General features: G+C 47.2%; 1 protein-coding gene across 1 annotated transcript in view; it reads left to right on the top strand.

The window, feature by feature from the left end:
• LOC145401590 (uncharacterized) overlaps positions 1-14,120 on the top strand; it is a 20,618-nt gene extending 6,498 nt beyond the window's left edge. The window contains exons 2-3 of the mRNA XM_080273783.1: positions 7,830-8,865; positions 13,980-14,120. Of these exons, the coding sequence (XP_080129909.1) occupies positions 7,830-8,865; positions 13,980-14,120 (1,177 nt within the window). The remainder of the gene's footprint in view (positions 1-7,829; positions 8,866-13,979) is intronic.
• The last annotated feature ends 248 nt before the right edge of the window (positions 14,121-14,368 follow it).

The raw sequence follows: 14,368 nt of genomic DNA, 5'->3' as shown, positions 1-14,368 counted from the left end.
GTAGTGCTACCCATTTCTCACCGTCATCCACTCACTTGATGTAGTGCTGCCTACTTCTTCCTTCACCTTTATCGTTCTTTTTCTGTGTCTGTCCTCCTCTCTTCCTATTTGTCACCATCATCCACTCACTTGATGTAGTGCTGCCTACTTCTTCCTTCGCCTTTATCATTTTTTTTCTGTGTCTGAGAGAGGGGGGTGTGAGTTGGGAGCAGGGCAGTGAAATGGCAGGGGACAGGGCGACTTGGAGGCGATTTGTTTGTGGCCACCCCAAACGGGATTGAGGCGTCTGGCAATAGATAGATAGATAGATAGTCTGTCCTCCTCTCTTCCTATTTCTCACCATCATCCACTCACTTGATGTAGTGCTGCCTACTTCTTTTTTCACCTTTATCATTCTTTTTCTGTGTCTGTCCTCCTCTCTTCCTATTTCTCACCATCATCCACTCACTTGATGTAGTGCTGCCTACTTCTTCCTTCACCTTTATCATTCTTTTTCTGTGTCTGTCCTCCTCTCTTCCTATTTCTCACCATCATCCACTCACTTGATGTAGTGCTGCCTACTTCTTCCTTCACCTTTATCATTCTTTTTCTGTGTCTGTCCTCCTCTCTTCCTATTTCTCACCACCATCCACTCACTTGACGTAGTGCTGCCTACTTCTTCCTTCACCTTTATCATTCTTTTTCTGTGTCTGTCCTCCTCTCTTCCTATTTCTCACCACCATCCACTCACTTGACGTAGTGCTGCCTACTTCTTCCTTCACCTTTATCATTCTTTTTCTGTGTCTGTCCTCCTCTCTTCCTATTTCTCACCACCATCCACTCACTTGACGTAGTGCTGCCTACTTCTTCCTTCACCTTTATCATTCTTTTTCTGTGTCTGTCCTCCTCTCTTCCTATTTCTCCCATCTTTCCTGTCACTTTTTATTACTCCTCTTTCCTTTTCAGGTGGCTTTACATTGAGTGACAAGCCTAATGGTTTCCTGTAAGCCAGGAAACCATTTACAACGCTGGGTGGTAACCATATAACCAACCCATACGTGTTCCCTACGTGTCAACAAGTGGGTTGGTGGAGGGTTAGTGCCCCTCCCCGTAAAACAACTAACTCAAAGACAAACGGCCACCCCTTACGGGATTATGGCGTCTGGCGATAGATAGATAGATAGATAGATAATAGATAGGCAGACGGAGAGATAGATAGAGGCAGAGATAGATAGATAGACAGAGACAGAGATAAATAGATAGATACAGTAGACAGATAGATAAACAGATAGACTGAGAGAGAGAGAGAGAGAGAGAGAGAGAGAGACATTCAGCGCAAGCCTAACCTAACCAAATCTATTTTTAACTTAACTTTGTGGTATGTGGGGGGCGACTATCATCCACTCACTCGATGTGGTGCTGCCTTTAGTGAGTCTACATTAAGTGACAACAAGTGGTTTTCGTGTAACCCGGGAACCGTTCACTACGCTGGGTGGAAACCATAGCTAAATGACGCCTGGTGGATTAGTGGGCTACGGTGCATATGAAGTGTGGTTCGGGTTAATTGGTCACGTAATGCGACTCAGGGACGGGTGAGGCTGGTTACCCTTGCCTTAAATGGAGGAACGGAGAAGTTTTAAAAAGAGAGAGAGAGAGAGAGAGAGAGAGAGAGAGAGAGAGAGAGAGAGAGAATCAGACCTGCGAATTTAACATAAGAAAATTGAATTAATCTAATCATCTGTTAATCAATCAATCTATATGTCTATCTATCTATCTATTTATCTATCTATTAGTGGTAGTAGACAGTAGTAGTAGGCAGTGGTAGTGGTAGACAGAGTACTGGTGGTGGGGATACGACAAGGCATAGAAAGTGAAATATATTAAAAACCACAGAATTCGTGAAACCAAAATATCAGCCAAACCACGGAATTAGCAAAACCACGGAATTAGCTAACTTACTCCCTTGGGGGTAGGGAGGTTTTCAAGAATACTCCCCCAGTCTCCCTGCTTGTCGTACGAGGCGACTAAAAGGGTTGGCGGAGGGTTAGTGCCCCTCCCTGGAAAACAGCTAACTAAAAAGACGAACAAAAAGCCTCGGACCAGGACTGACCAAACGATGACGACTAAGGACCGAACAAAGGACATGATACGGATCGCGACGTGGAATGTAAGGGGTGCGAATGATGAGGTGAAAGAGAGAGAGATTGTCCAGGTGCTTGAGGGTGCGAAAGTGGATGTATGCGGAGTAACTGAAACTAAATGGAGAGGTGAGAGTGTGAGAGAATGGGAGTATGGATGGGGTATATGTGCAGGAGTAGGTGAGAATGAGAGGGCAAAAGAAGGAGTGTGTATTGTCGTGAGTAAAAGATGGAAGAAGAGCTTAAGAGAGTATGAATCAGTTGGGTCAAGGATTGTGCGGGTAAGATTGAAAGTTGGAATACAAATGTGGGCGATTGTGTGTGTGTATGCACCAACGCAAGATCGTGCAAGCAGAGTGAGAGAAGAGTTCTGGACAAATTTGGAAGCGTGCATGGAAAAGTTTGGAAGGAATGAGAGAGTGTTTTTGATTGGTGATATGAATGGTAAAGTAGGGAATGTGAAGGTGGATGGAATAGTTGGTGAGTGGGGTGTGCCTGCTGAGATAGATGAGAATGGCAGTGGGTTAGTGGACATTTGTGCCGGGAGGGGGTTGGTGATAGCCAATACACTCTTCAGGCATAAAATGATCCACAGGTATACATGGCGGGTGATGAGAAGGGTGGGTGGTGAACTGAATGAAAGGAAGGCAATGACTGATTATGTGTGTGTGGATGAAAGGATGCGAAGATGTGTAAAGGATGCAAGAGCTTATAGAGGATGGGGGAGTGGACTTTCTGACCACTACTTGATGGTGGCCAGAATTAGGATTCAAGTAAGATGGAGGAATAGAAGAAGAGAAAGACGAGAGGAAGGAGTAGTTGCAAGGAGAGTGGAAAGGTTACAAGAGGATGAGAAAAAGGCAGAGTATAAGAGAGAAGTGGTCGAATGATTGAGATAAATATGAATTGGAGCAGATGGGGGACGTGGAAGGTGTGTGCAAGATATTCACAGAAGAAATATGTGCAGCATGTGAGGTGGTGTGTGGGGTGAAAGGAGGACGAAAGGGGGTGCAAGGAACAGCGTGGTGGACTGAAGAGGTGAAACAGGCTGTGGCACAAAAAGAAGAAAGCATACAATGAATGGATGAGAAATAGGGGCGTGGAAGAATTTGAGAGGTGGAAGAGAGAGTTATATGTAGAAAGGAGGAGAGAGGTGAAAAGATTAGTAAGAGAGATTAAGAAGAGAGTGGATGAGGAATTTGGAAGGAATTTGAGTGCAAAGTGGAGGGACTGTAAGAAAATGTTCTGGAGAGAGGTGAAAAGAGTAAGACAGGCTGGAAGTGAAGTTAGCAGGGGAGTGAAAGATAAAAATGGTAGATTACTAGTGAAGGGAGAAAAAGTAAGCAGATGGAGAGAACACTTTAAGGAATTGTTGAACATAGAGGATGGAAGTAATGTGAGTATAAGTGGCTGGGGAATGGCTGGGAGGAGGAGGGAGGTGAGAAGACAGGAAGAAATCAGTAGAATATAAATTGTGGAAGCAATGAAGAAAGTTAAATTGGGGAAAGCCCCAGGAATTGATGGCGTGTGTGGTGAAATGCTGAATCATGGGGGAGAGATAGTAGTAGAATGGATGTGGAAGATGTGCAGATTGGCCTGGGAGGAAGGAAGAGTCCCGGAGGATTGGAAGTCAGGTATAATTATTCCCTTGTACAAAGGAAAAGGGGAAAAAGAAGTGTGTGGTAATCATAGGGGTATTTGTCTTCTTAGTATAATAGGAAAAGTGTATGGTAGGATACTTATTGACAGAGTTAGGGAAAGAACAGAGGAATTAGTTGGAGAAGAACAGGGAGGCTTTAGGAAGGGAAGAGGTTGTGTAGATCAGATATTCATTCTTAGATCTTTAGTGGAAAAGTTTCTAGAGAAGGGAAAGAAGTTGTATGCGGCCTTCATGGATTTGGAGAAAGCATATGACAGGGTGGATAGACTAGGATTGTGGAAAGTGTTAAGAATATATGTAGTAGATGGGAAGTTGTTGAATGCTGTGAAGAGTATGTATGATGGTGCGAAGGCTGCAGTGCGTGTAGATGGTGAACTGAGTGAATTTTTCTCTTCGAAGGTTGGGTTGAAACAGGGATGTGTCATGTCTTCATGGTTGTTCATTCTGTACATGGATGGGGTAATAAAAGAGGTACAAGGTAGGGTAGTGGATGTTGGAGTGGCCCTGGTGAGAGAGGGTAGTGTTTGGAAACTCCCTGTACTGTTGTTTGCAGATGATACTGTGTTGTTGAGTGAAGACGAAGGGGAGCTGCAAGGCTTGGTGGATGAGTTTGGGAGAGCGTGTAAGAAACGGAATCTGAAGGTGAATGTAGGGAAGAGTAAAGTGATGGTCTTTGAGAGAGGTGAAGTCAGTGAATGTACAGTGAGGATGGATGGTGAGGAATTGGAAAATGTGAGTACGTTTAAGTACTTGGGTAGTGTGATGAGTAAGGATGGAGGTTTGGAGGGTGAAGTGCTTGAAAGGGTACAACAGGGAAGAAAGGTTGCTGGTTCCTTGAAAGCAGTGATAAGAAACAGGGAAGTGAGCATGGAAGTGAAAAAGTTACTACATGACAGTATTGTGATACCAACTCTAACGTATAGAAGTGAAGCTTGGACGTTGTTGGAAGGACACAAGTCAAGAGTGAGAGCAGTGGAAATGAGTTATTTAAGAGGAGCCTGTGGAGTCACATGGAGAGACAGGCTGACGAATGAGGATATAAAGGAGCGTTGTGGTGTGGATGTGGATGTGATAGGAAGCGTTATGAGGAACACACTGAGGTGGTTTGGCCATGTGGAGAGGATGGAGAGTGAGAGACTGACGAGGAGAGTGTATGTGAGTGAGGTGGAGGGGGGGAGAGGGAAGGGGAGGCCGAGGATGAGATGGGGTGGAGAGGTACAGTATATGAGAGAGGGGTGTGTGAGTTGGGAGCAGGGCAGTGAAACGGCGGGGGACAGGGCGACGTGGAGCGATTTGTTTGTGGCCACCCCGTACGGGATTGAGGCGTCTGGCAATAGATTGATAGATAGACAACACTAGCGAGACCACAGGAAGAGCGAGACCAGGAAAGCGAGACCACCAGGAAAAGACCAGCCTAATATTAAGAGAGGGTGTTTACGTAGCCATCTTTCCCGCCACGCACACCAGTTCGGCTCAATACGGTTCCGTCCCCACACCATCCCGTCTTCTCTTAAATCGTAAGAAAAAGAAAAAGAAAGAAGAAAAAGGAAATAGAACGAAAAATCTTGGGAAACAAAAGAATTCAAATATTCGGTAGGAATGTCATCATCATCATCATCATCATCATCATCATCATCATCATCATCATCATCATCATCATCATCATCATCATCATCACCATCATCATCATCATCATCATCATCACCATCATCAACACTATCATCATCATCATCACCATCATCATCATTATCATCATCAACACTATCATCATCATCACTATCATCATCATCATCCAATCCTGTCTCTCCACAGAGGAGCGTAGGAGCCAGGGGCTAGGCAGTTGGTCCTGACATTTAAGATGAGAGTGACCAGCCTCACTCATTCCTGAGTGGCATTACATGAGCAATAAACCCCAACCATCCCTTGGATATAAACCTTCACCGACTCAATCCGATTGGAGCGCCTTAATTACCCACTAAACCACCAGGAGCCATAATTTGGTTATATGGTTACCACCCAGCGTAGTAAATGGTTTCCCGGTGTACAGGAAACCATTTGGTGTGTCACTCAGTGTAGAGTCACCCACAGGCAGAAGGACGAGGAAAGAATGAAGGAAAGAAAGACAGAAGAGGAAGGAAGGAAAGAAAGAAAGAAAAAAGGAAAGAACAGTCACCCGAGAGCAGCACAACATCGAGCGAGTGGATGGTAAGCGCCCCCACCTGCCAAGGAAAATTTGAAGTTTCCCCCTTTCCCGCCAAAAGGAAAATAAGATAATCTTTTCTCGTGCCAATGATGATGATGATGATGATGATGACTGTGTGTGTGTGTGTGTGTGTGTGTGTGTGTGTGTGTGTGTGTGTGTGTGTGTGTCAAGTTATACAAGAAATCCATTGTACATTACCATCAGCAGTCCCACCCGCCAAATCAGACGGAAAGCATAAACAAAATAGCTGTTATGACCTTATACAAACGTTTAAGAGCCAAGAAACGTAAACAAAGCAAGGTCCAAGCTCCAGGTAAACGTTCAGGAGCCAAGAAACGTAAACAAAGCAAGTGCCAAGCGTCCAGTAACGTTTTAAGAGGCAAAAAACGTAATCAAACAAGTGCCAAGCTCCTTTTAAACGTTTAAGAGCCAAGAAACGTTAACAAAGCAAGTGCCAAGCTCCTTTTAAACGTTTAGGAGCCAAGAAACGTAATCAAAACAAGTGCCATGGCCGTAGACAAACGTTTAAGAGGCAAGAAACGTAATCAGAACACATATCAAGCTCTTATAAACGTTTAAGAGCCGAGAAATTTAAACACAACTAGTCTCCAGTTCCCAGTAAACATTTTGGAGCCAAGAAACTTAAACAAAACAAGCTCCATGGCCGTACTTATGCATCTGAGAACTTACAAACATACGCAAAACAAGTGTCAACGCTCTACAAACACCTGCTTATTAACCACAAACACCTGTAATTACCGATGTCACCTGTCGACATCTTAGCCATACCTGTTTAAATAATAACATCTCATAAGGACCGTTTTTCATGGCGTTTATACCCTATTCACATGTCTTTCATTTCGTCTATACTCTCTTCAATTCAACTGGGCGTAAAATTGCCATCTCTTCATCTTGAATGCTGAGATGGAAGAGATTGATGCAAAAATATGGTTGATAGTCACGAAGAAGTGCAAGGAATCAAGACTAGAATATGTTGCTGCTCACGAAGTGTTGTGGAATGGATACAAAGAGCGCGCGCGCACACGCACACACACACACGCACACACACACACGCACACACACACACACACACACACACACACACACACACACACAATTTGCGGTAGCCAGATCGAAGGGCAGATTTGACTATACTCCTTCTACACTAACTTGGCCTAAAATTGCCATCTCTCCATCATCAGTGCACTAGAATATGATGCTAGTCACGAAGAAGTGCTATGGAAAGGATGTAGAGCATTGTCTTTTTCCAGTCACTGAGCCACGTGAAATTGGCAGCGAAGGGACGAAAATCTTGGCCAAGTTAAAGTGAATGACGTATAGTTACCAAGGAGACGCAAGAGGAGAATTCGAATTTCACACAACCGTTAACGTTTTCAACAGACAGATGCGTTTTAAATTTGAACTGAATTGATTTGAAATGTTTATTGTTGTAAAAGGTACAGAGTGCTAATACAACAAAAGAAGGTGGTGTTTGGTGTGTTTTTCAATGCAAGAAAGAAGGAACCAAAGGCCAGGAGCCCGCAAATTGTTCCCTCCAAGAACAAAAAACAAAAAATAGGATAACTGGGAGCCAAATTCAAGATTATAAAGAAAAATGGCAGCTTATTGAAAGGGGGTAATTCAGAGCACAGACTGCAGGGATGGTGAGGCTATGTACTGAGGCTATGTACCGAGGCTTTGTACTGTGAGGCTTTGTACTGTGAGGCTTTGTACTGTGAGGCTATATACTGAGCCTATGTACTGTGAGGCTTTGTACTGTGAGGCTTTGTACTGCAGGGATGGTGATGCTGTGTACTGTGAAGCCTGATCTGTGTACCATGATGTTTAGACGAGGTAGGGTGTTGGTACTGTGCGTGCTCATGGTGCTGGGTGTGTATAACCTGCTCTCGTCCCTACTCTCTGTGGTCACAGTCTTTAAGGCGGCTGTGTCACCAGCTGGGGGTGTGAGGCAGTACACTGTGCCTGAGCCAGTGGTGACAGGCAGCCCATCCCTGGCGGCACCCTTGGTGATGGTGGTGTGTGAGGCGCCTGACACCCACACCAACACCAACACCAACAAGGAACACACTAACACCAACACCAACACCAACACCAACACCAGTGATCCTGACGCTCATCTTCGGGACTCGTGGCAGCGGCAGGCACAGCAGGTGGAGACCCTGCTGAGGACACTGCTGTACTTCAGCAGGTCAGCTGTGTGGCGCATCATAGTGCTGACGGACACTGTGGCCACATTTCATAAAGTGGTGAAGGCCAGCCATAACCTGCAAGCTGACCGTCTGCGTCTGCAGCTGGAGCGCCAGCCGGTATGGCTGCCACGGCATCAGTCACCACTACGGCACCACTGGCGGCCCTGTGTGTGGGCCAAGCAATTTCTGGCGGAGGCGCTGCCTGACGAAGACGCTGTGGTGTATGTGGACACGGACGTAGTGTTCCTGGGTCCTGGTGAGGACCTGTGGTCAGTGCTTTGGTCCCTGGCGCCCCATCAGGCCCTGGCTCTGGCTCCGGAGCCCCAGTACCAGCGCGACCAGCCCAGTCGGCCCTTTGCTGGCCGCGTTGGCCTCAACACGGGGATCATGGTGGCCAACCTGACGCGGCTGAGGCAACTGCCTGGCGGTGGCCTGGGCAGCGCCATCCTGCAGGCTGGACCAATATGGCCGCCACCACGCCACGACCAGGATGCACTCAACCATTACCTCAGCACCAGACCCAGCCTCGTCAGGGAGATGTCCAGCAGGTGGAACTTCATGCCAAGTGCCTGTTTCCCTAAGGCCCCGCCATGCCCACAGTGCTTCTCAGATGGCATCACTGTCCTGCACGGCGCTGATGCCACCTTCCACAGAAATATTGACAGGAAATTCCTTGTAAGTTTTGCTGAACCTTTCGTTACTTACGCCAAAATTATTACTTAGTGGCAAAACCTGATAATCGTAACAATACAGGTGATTAATACATCAAGTTATGAAAAAATGTTCTGGAAGTGTTAAAGGAAAAATTTATCCGTACAAATGTGTGTGTGTGTGTGTGTGTGTGTGTGTGTGTGTGTGTGTGTGTGTGTAAGAATATGCAAAGGCTGACAGGAAGTTGTCAGGTACTGCACACTCACTATCGTCATGAATATCAGTTTCCACTACTTAATCTATGCATCCCATTCCACAAATCTCCAATATTTTCTCTCACACCAGATTAATTCAATTGTTAATATTCATGCCAAACCAACTCTTATAGCGGTACAAGCTCTTACTCTTCATCCTGTTAGTCATCACTCTTTCATAACTCTTCCACTCGTCACCATACCAACTTGTACATTGAAGTCACTCATGATCATACCGACTTGTGCATTCTCTTCATCCCTTATATCAATGTATCGTTCACAAAGGTTCTAACTTTCTTGTATGCGTCGGCCTTGGTCACCTCATAGCGGCTCTCCACGATGCTCGATCTCTGGCAGCTTCCCTGTTCAGTCCCTTATCCCTGTGTAGCCTCGTCCCAGGTCTTTTTCGGTCTGCCTCTCGCAACCCCACCCCCGACATTCACACATCTCACCTTATGCACCCAGTTGTCATCCTCCATCCTCTCCACATGCCCAAACCATCTCAATCTACACCTCATCACAACATCAATACACTCCAGTCCCATCCTTCCTCCCAAACCATTTCAATTTACCCCTCCCCATCACAACACCAATACACTCCAGTCCCATCCTTCCTCCCAAACCATCTCAATCAACCCCTCCTCATCACAACACCAATACACTCCAGTCCCATCCTTCCTCCCAAACTATCTCAATCTACTCCTCATCACAACACCAATACACTCCAGTCCCATCCTTCCTCCCAAACCATCTCAATCTACCCCTCCTCATCACAACACCAATACACTCCAGTCCCATCCTTCCTCCCAAACCATCTCAATCTATCCCTCTTCATCAAAACACCAATACACTCCAGTCCCATCCTTCCTCCCAAACCATGTCAATCTACCCCTCCTCATCATAACACCAATACACTCCAGTCCTATCCTTCCTCCCAAACCATCTCAATCAGGCATTATCATCACAATCCCTAAACCCAACAAAGACTCCACGTTACCTTCCTCACATCGCCCCATCACACTCCTCTGCACCCCCTTTAAAGTCACTGAATGACTGGTACTACAACTAGTCACACCTCACATTCCCCTAGCCCAGTCACAACATGGCTTTAGGCCACTACACTCCACAAACACCCTTCTTACAGACGTTACACAGAGAGTTTTCGATGGCATGAATTCAGCTAGGCCACCACACAGAACACTCCTAGTCACACTAGACATTAGCAAAGCTTTTGATGCCATCCCCCGCCACAACCTCACAAACAAAATATTCAACACAAACATGCACAATAACACAAAAAGATGGCTGGCAAACTACTTAGCAGGCAGATGTGCACACGTAACATTTGCCGGTCAGTCTTCTAACATCTAACAAACGGTGTCCCCCAAGGATCTGTTTTGTCCCCTACACTCTTTAACCTATACATGCACGACATACCCACACACCACAGATACTGTACACATAACTTCCTATTCAGAAGACATAACGCTTACATGTACGCACCAAAACGCAAACAGCCGCACACAACATTCAACCTTACCTCAACACACTACACGAATGGTTCACCACAAACAGACTCAAAATAGTCCCAGCCATATCTACAGTGACTTTTCTCACAAACTGAACAGCAGAACACAGTCACATCCCACACCTCACCATAAACAACACCCCCCTACCACACACACACACACACACACACACACACACACACACACACACACACACACACACACACACACACACACAAAATCCTTGGTTTAACATACAATACATCAATATCATTTGAACAACACATCACAAACATTAAAAATGAAATAACACCAAGACTCAATGCTTTGAGATCACTTGCCCATACAACATTTGGACACAACGAAGAAACCACCACCACAGTATACAAACAATACATACGTTCAGTGATGAATTATGCAAGCCCTGCCTGGGCTTCTAACCTCACCAAAACACACTACAACACTCTACAGACCATACAGAACAAGGCCCTAAAAATAATCACAGGCTGCACAGATACTACACCCACAGACCACCTACATCAAGAAACCAAAGTCCTCAAAGTCAAGGATAACCTAGACATGAGAGGCACCCAGTTTCTTGCTGCAGCCTCCACAAACCCACAACATCCACTACACTACATGGCAGCACATCCACACACACCAAGGAACATCAAAACAACACTCAGCACACGATACCATACACAAATACTGTCATCTCCCCCCCATCGCCCACCTCAGACCAGCTTCCAGAAGCACATCCATGCTCAAATCACTCGCCGCTCCATTCAGTCACTTAAAGACAACACACAGCTGCATGTATGGCTTCCTGATATCCACCCTTCTGAATCCTATCTCCCTCATGAGGACAGGGTCCACCTGGCCAGGCTGAGATGTGGGCACCATCCAGCCCCCTTGAGTTATCAGAAGAGGCAGGATGACTCCGTCGGTGATGCCTGTCCAGGATGCAACACAGCACCCCATACTATTAAGCACATTATGCAAGACTGCATTGCACACAATATGCAACACAGCACCCCATACTATTAAGCACATTATGCAAGACTGCATTGCACACAATATGCAACACAGCATCCCATACTATTAAGCACATTATGCAAGACTGCATTGCACACAATATGCAACACAGCACCCCATACTATTAAGCACATTATGCAAGACTGCATTGCACACAATATGCAACACAGCACCCCATACTATTAAGCACATTATGCAAGACTGCATTGCACACAATATGCAACACAGCACCCCATACTATTAAGCACATTAATCAAGACTGCATTGCACACAATATGCAACACAGCACCCCATACTATTAAGCACATTATGCAAGACTGCATTGCACACAATATGCAACACAGCACCCCATACTATTAAGCACATTATGCAAGACTGCATTGCACACAATATGCAACACAGCACCCCATACTATTAAGCACATTATGCAAGACTGCATTGCACACAATATGCAACACAGCACCCCATACTATTAAGCACATTATGCAAGACTGCATTGCACACAATATGCAACACAGCACCCCATACTATTAAGCACATTATGCAAGACTGCATTGCACACAATCACCTACGTCAACAACACAACATACACTCCTTGAGAGCTCTGTGGGAAAGCCCGGTCTCGGCCGTGGCCTTCCTTAGGGACTCGGGGCTGTTGGGCCAGACTGACTAGGGAACAACTACTACTACTACTACCACACCTCCTCATCACAACACCAATACACTCCTGTCCCATCCTTCCTCCCAAACCATCTCAATCTACCCCTCCTCATCACAACACCAATACACTCCAGTCCCATCCTTCCTCCCAAACCATCTCAATCTACCCCTCCTCATCACAACACCAATACACTCCTGTCCCATCCTTCCTCCCAAACCATCTCAATCTACCCCTCCTCATCACAACACCAATACACTCCTGTCCCATCCTTCCTCCCAAACCATCTCAATCTACCCCTCCTCATCACAACACCAATACACTCCAGTCCCATCCTTCCTCCCAAACCATCTCAATCTTCTCCTCCTCATCACAACACCAATACACTCCAGTCCCATCCTTCCTCTCTTACGTTAAAGCCATTCTTTATAATATACTGTAGCCTATATATAAATAATGGCGTGTTGGTGCAGATCACAGGAAATGAGGAGCCTACACATGATGGCACTGTGCACCCTGGGTGGAGCAGTTGTGGTGTCCACCCAAGAACCAATTTTCCAAACCCCTCAAAAGGACAGTAGACGGCAGGAGCTGGGCGATTTCTACCTGTAGTCCGCCAGGTTTAAATTACAAATCTCCTGGTGCAACAACAACAACATTAACCCGTTCATTACCACAGGCCTGTCCTAAACTGAATCAGTCGTTTTGTGGAAGTAAAAATAACATGAGAATAAACATGGCTGGAGTGAATGAGTTGAGGAGAGACTTTTTTGTTGTGTTATGTGTCCCTTGTGATGCACGTGGCGTAGAGGAATGAATTAGTAGTGCATAATGGGTCTTGGTATGATGCAGTTGCTGTTAATGTTTTTGTTGCTTAGTGAAATGCTCTCTCCCGCCATCAAACCTCCCTCCCCACTACGGAGCCCTAGCCCCACCCCCACCCCAGGACACCACAGCGGGCCAGGTAAACGCGATGCAGACTTGGAATGAGACGGACCCAGGTACGCCCCGGCCCTATGTCCTTCTTCTCCTCAACTCACCGAACCACGACGTCACAGTGATGGGAGACTACATCTCGTCTGGACCAGCCTTCGTCAGGATCGGGGTGGGACTGCTCCAGATTTGGTCCCAGGCAACACCGCGGTAACGGCCACTGGACATACCGGGGAGGGAACGGCCACTGTACATTCCTCAGCTGTTTCCGCCTGCAGCACCATGACGACGGCCACTGTATGCGTCCGGGAAGGAACGGCCACTGTATGTCCTTCTTCTGCAGCCACATCTGGAGCCCACCTCAGTATGACGGCCACTGTATGCACACCAACAGGCAAAGGTAGGGGGAGTGGAACCGCGACGAAGGCCACTGTACACATTGGGGAGGGAAAGGCCACTGTATGTCTCTCATCTGCCTCTTCCTCCTTCGGGAGCAGCACCGCGGCGACAGCCACTGTACTCGCCGGGGAAGGAATGGCCACTGTACGTCCTTCTGCTGCTATCCCAAGGGGCTGTGGAACTGTGATGACGACCACTATATGCATCGGGGAGGGGACAACCACTGTACGCCCTTCGTCCACGGTCCCGAGGGTTCTCCCGGAGGAGAAGGTCCCTTGTGCGGCCCACTCTCCACCCGGCGGCCGCACAGGATGCCCTTCTGTCTCTCCCTCCACGTGTGGTTCCCCGGAGGTGCTGCCATTCCAGCAGTGGTGGCGAGGCCCGATCATTGAAGGCGGGATCCACGCCCTCCAGCCTGCCCTTGGACGACGCCAGGTCCTGACGGACGCCCCTCAGACAAGGTGCCGCAGCCAACCCCTGACGGTGCCCTAGCCTAGAGGCGACCGCAGTCCCAGGCCTCCCAGGGACAATCCTCGGACCCCAGGGCGGGACTGCCCTGGACCCATTCACCGTTGGACCTCTGCCCGGAGAAAGAAGCAGCAGGCCTGACTCCTGACGCTGTTTAGCCCCACCCCCAAGGGCCCCTCACCAGGTCGAGGCCCTGACAAGCCTCTCTGCACCCCGGACCAGAAATGCGCCCGGGCTGGGATGCCCCCAAGAGCTGTCCCGTGCCTACTGCG

Source organism: Coenobita brevimanus, chromosome 56 (genome assembly GCF_032717465.1).
Source record: "Coenobita brevimanus isolate Jiangsu-jjx chromosome 56, ASM3271746v2, whole genome shotgun sequence".
Classification (NCBI taxonomy): domain Eukaryota; kingdom Metazoa; phylum Arthropoda; class Malacostraca; order Decapoda; family Coenobitidae; genus Coenobita; species Coenobita brevimanus.
This window is presented reverse-complemented; position numbering and strand designations above follow the sequence as displayed.